This window comes from Triticum dicoccoides, chromosome 5A, assembly GCF_002162155.2.
Source record: "Triticum dicoccoides isolate Atlit2015 ecotype Zavitan chromosome 5A, WEW_v2.0, whole genome shotgun sequence".
NCBI classification, from domain to species: domain Eukaryota; kingdom Viridiplantae; phylum Streptophyta; class Magnoliopsida; order Poales; family Poaceae; genus Triticum; species Triticum dicoccoides.
The window spans coordinates 526,902,611-526,906,811 of record NC_041388.1 but is presented as its reverse complement, the minus strand read 5'-3'; the positions used below and the strand labels follow the sequence as shown (position 1 = coordinate 526,906,811).

The 4,201-nt window shown below is 52.7% G+C and overlaps 1 protein-coding gene across 1 annotated transcript; it reads right to left on the bottom strand.

Moving 5' to 3' along the window:
- Positions 1–2,512: 2,512 nt before the first annotated feature.
- Positions 2,513–3,842, bottom strand: LOC119302518 (dehydration-responsive element-binding protein 1B-like). The gene has a single exon (XM_037579550.1). The coding sequence runs from the start codon at positions 3,562–3,564 to the stop codon at positions 2,755–2,757; it is 810 nt and encodes a 269-aa protein (XP_037435447.1). The 5' UTR covers positions 3,565–3,842; the 3' UTR covers positions 2,513–2,754.
- Between the last annotated feature and the right edge of the window lie 359 nt (positions 3,843–4,201).

Below are 4,201 nucleotides of genomic sequence, written 5' to 3'. Positions count from 1 at the left end.
CCTTTCTTTTACCTTTTTTATCTTAAACCGACCTTCCGCTGCTTTAAAATGATTCCCCACCGTGGGGCAGATCCAGGATTAAGGTATAGAGAGGGGGCCATCGTAAAAAATGTCGATTGATATCATTATATCCTAACAAACTAATTGCTCGTGTGTTGCAACGAGGGCATACATATATTCTAGTGTTAGAGCATCTACAATCGAACCCCTCAAACCCGTCTCAAACGTCCGGGCAGACCGCCCGGTCGCTGCCCGGTCATGAAATTTAGACCCAGACGGGCCCCTCAAACAGCCCTCAAACGCCCGGGCTGATCGGCGCCTCCCATATCCAGCCCAAACATGGGGCGAATAGGGCGCCCGGGCGCACCCGGGCACGCCCGCCACGTCGGCCTGACGGCGTGGCCCCACACGAAAACGCCCGGAAACCCAACGGTTCGATGGACGTTGCGTCCATCGGCGCGGTGGGAACGCTGCATGGCGTCGCTCCGGCTCGCCGCCCAAGACGACATCCGGCTATTTAAGCCGGCGGCGTCCCGCAACCCTAACCCCCCCCCCCCTCTCCGCGCCACCAGTCCGAGCCCTTCCACGTCCTCCCACTCTCGCTCCAGCGCTTTGTAGACGCTCCGGCACTCCACCATGGTCCGGAGCAAGATCACCTACTATGTCGTGCTGACGACGGTGCGCCGCTACGAGATCCAGCAGCAGATCCGGGCGAGGTAAGACGCGCACGTCACCCACATCGCTGTCGGGCTGCCTCCAGACTCGCCTTAGCCGGAGGAGGAGGAGGAGGAGCCAGACCAGCAAGTGTCGGCCTTCAACATGGAGCAGGCGGAGGCGGAGTTCGCCGTCGCCTAGTCCGACGAGATGGCCGAGCAGCAGACCATCCTGGAGTCCATCCAGGATGAGGCCTATGTGATGGCCAACAGGGCTTCCTCCGGCGTTAGCAGGCGGAGACCGACGCGCTCTTCGACGAGCTCGACGTGGAGATAGAGGCGGAGGAGACCGGAGCAGAGGAGGCCGAAGTGGAGCATACGGAGGAGCCGGAGCTGCAGCTGCCGCACATGCTGCCGGAGCCGGGCACGGAGATCGTCGTGATCTCCGACGAGGAGTAGGTAAGATTGACGTAGTACATAGGTTCTACTTCTTTTGCAATGTCTTTGTATGGATATAAGAATCTAGTATGAGATGTCCGGATGCAAGAAGTGAAATTTGAGGCGTGCCCGGTCACTGCCCGCGGACGCGCCCGGGCGCGTCCGCGGGCGTTTGGGGGGCCGGATTTGCCATATGTGGTTGTAGATGCTCTTACACCCCTAAAACACATATTGTAGTGATCATTACATCAAATGCTTGACGATAATATCCATAATTAACGTCCAGATTGATACTGTTTCGGGTATATGGTTCAATTAGTAGAGGATCTTACTATTAGTTTGTTCGAATTGCAATTATAATCCTTTTTCAAACCCATTTTGTAATACCATGTGGAAATCCTAGTTGAAATTGATGTTAAATCCAGTATGATAAAAATGCCATTGTTGAGGTTTACCGCCTATGTCCGCTTTAGATTGGATGTAAATTTTGTGTGCTGGCCAATATTCAATTCAATCTTAAGCTAAATACCAGGGAACACTCTAATTTTACACACAATCCAAGCGGGGCCTCATATGGTTACAACGCATGAATGGATAGGATCTACTTTTGGAATCATCAACAACCATTATTTTCGCGTTTTTTGTATCATCCGGCCAACTGAATTACTACCTCCGTCCCAAAATAAGTGTCTCAACTTCATACCAAAGTTAAGACTGGAGACACTTATTTTGGACCGAGAGAGTTTTTTAGGGAAGGAGGGAGTATTATTTTAGTTCAATCACATTTTGTTCCTTTTTGTGTGTGTGTTTGCTTGTTTTTTCTTTCTTTTTCTACTCGGATATTCTTTCTTTGAGTGTATGTTTGTGTCTCGTGCATGTGGGCTTGTGTGAGTGTGTGGGTGCGCTTGTCATATACCATCGACATGAAATATGACAATTAATCTCCATCGTACACTAATAAGTACTACCTCCGTTCCAAAATTCTTGTCTTAGATTTGTCTAAATTCGGATGTATCAAGTCGCATTTTAGTATTAGATACATCAGTATCTAGATAAATCTAAGACAAGAATTTTGGAACGGAGGGAGTAGTACTATGCAACATACCATTGTCAAAAAAAATGTAAAGCCATGTGCTTGTTCTTGCGAATTGTCATATTGTGAAATGGTACAATTCTTGTGCAATTTATCTAAGTTTTTTCCATCATTTGTTTTATTTATTTTCATACTTTTAAGGGTAATGTGAATGACTTTTATTCATTTTACCTAGAAAAACTTTTATTTGATTTTATTCTAGTTTGTGTTTAACTTTTGTATACATGTGTTTGTTTATGAAAAATAAAGTGAGCAACACATAAAAAATTGGTACCCATTAAACAGTTGCCGCCTTCTTTAAGTGGCCATCATTTTCACAGGTTGTCAACGAACAGTGACGTCCTTTGATTTGTCTGCTTTCCTTGTAAAAGTATATATTTGATGTGGATTCATGGAGTGCACGGTACGCACTCGAGTTCAGTACCAATAATTTCTGTATTAAGCAAATATAGGAGTAGCCCTTTTCCCCAAAAGTAGAAGCCGGGAACTCGACAAATACCTCTAGTACTACTCTGCTTTTTCCCAAATCGAGAAGAAGGCGACTATCTACAACTTGACAGTATCGCTAAATTAGTCGAACAAGCAGCTCCATAGCGGCGTCTGGACGCCGCTCTGCTCGCCGCTCTCCGGCCTCGCTCTTTCGTCCGGCGGCGCCACGAGCATCCCCTGCGCCAAGCTCGCGTAGTACGATCCGGCCTCCATGCCGCCAAACCACTGCTCCTCGTCCAGCTCCAACAGGTCGCCGGACGACATGTAAAACTCGGGCGCCAGGCACGCGACTGGAAGAATGATCTGCTGCTGCTGGAGCGCCACGACGGCGACGGCGACCGGAACTGGCAGCTGCTGGAGCGCCACCACGGCGACGGCGACCGGAACCTGCTTCTGCTGGAGCGCCACCACGGCGACGGCGATCGGGACCTGCTTCTGCTGGAGCGCCACGACGGCGACGGCGACTGGAAGAACAATCTGCTTCCGCTGGAACGCGACCACGGCGACAGCGACGGCGGCCTTGATCTCGCTCGCGCTGCCGAAGCCGAAGGAGCCGGCCGCGAGCACGGGCAGCATGCGCCAGGCGGAGTCGGCGAAGTTGAGGCAGGCGGCGCGGCCGGAGAGCGCGAGCACGGCGGCGTCGTGCGCGCGCGCCGCCATCTCGGCCGTGTTGAAGGTGCCGAGCCAGAGCCTGGAGCCCTTGATCCCGGGCACGCGCACCTCGCACACCCACTGCCCGACGCGGCCACGGCGCCGCACGCCGCGGTACAGCGGGTGGCGCGTCTCGTGGAACTTGGTCCGCCCCGCGGGCCGCTTCGGCGGCTCCGACGACACCGTCCGGTGGCCCTGCTCCTGCTGGCCGGACGGGGAGGCGATGTCGGCGACGTCCATCTGAGTCGAGAGCTGGCGGAGACGCTCGTGGGAGGTGTGGAGCGGGAGTACTGGAAGAATCAGCGGCTGTGTTGGGAGGTTTTGATGGATCGGTAGATGGAGCTTGTTTGAGAAGAAGGGGAATGGAGGCGGGGAGCATATATAGGCGAAGGCAAGCGGTGGTTTCCTGGAAATGGCAAGTGGCTGAGAAGGAGTATGTGTATGTCACACTCTCACGCTGACACTTGCACCGGAGCACAAGGGAGCTTCATGGCGCGCCCCTATTTGTTTTACTATCATTTCCGCGACGCGCATCTCTTGGTTGCTCTTCAAGCTTTAGCTGGATGAGATGTGATGGGTGGTGCGTTTACGGCTTTTGTTTAAACATGCTTCACAAATACATACACACACATATACTATCATTTCCGCGATGCGCGTCTCAACTTGCCGACACATTTGGTCCGCGCGTGTTGGTTTGGACCGAAACCGACAGAAGCAACAGCCCAACGCGCCGACCCATCTGTAGATTTGATTTGCATCCACCCGGACGCGAGACGAACGCGCCGCGTGTCCTCCCGAAGTCCGACTCGGGTCCATGTGTCGGCCCCAACCATCCACATCGGGCCCACACGTCAACCACTAGAAGCGTCCATGTCAC

Bases quoted from the DNA above. Each gene is read 5' to 3' on its own strand.
- LOC119302518 (XM_037579550.1), bottom strand. From the start codon at position 3,564: ATGGACGTCGCCGACATCGCCTCCCCGTCCGGCCAGCAGGAGCAGGGC.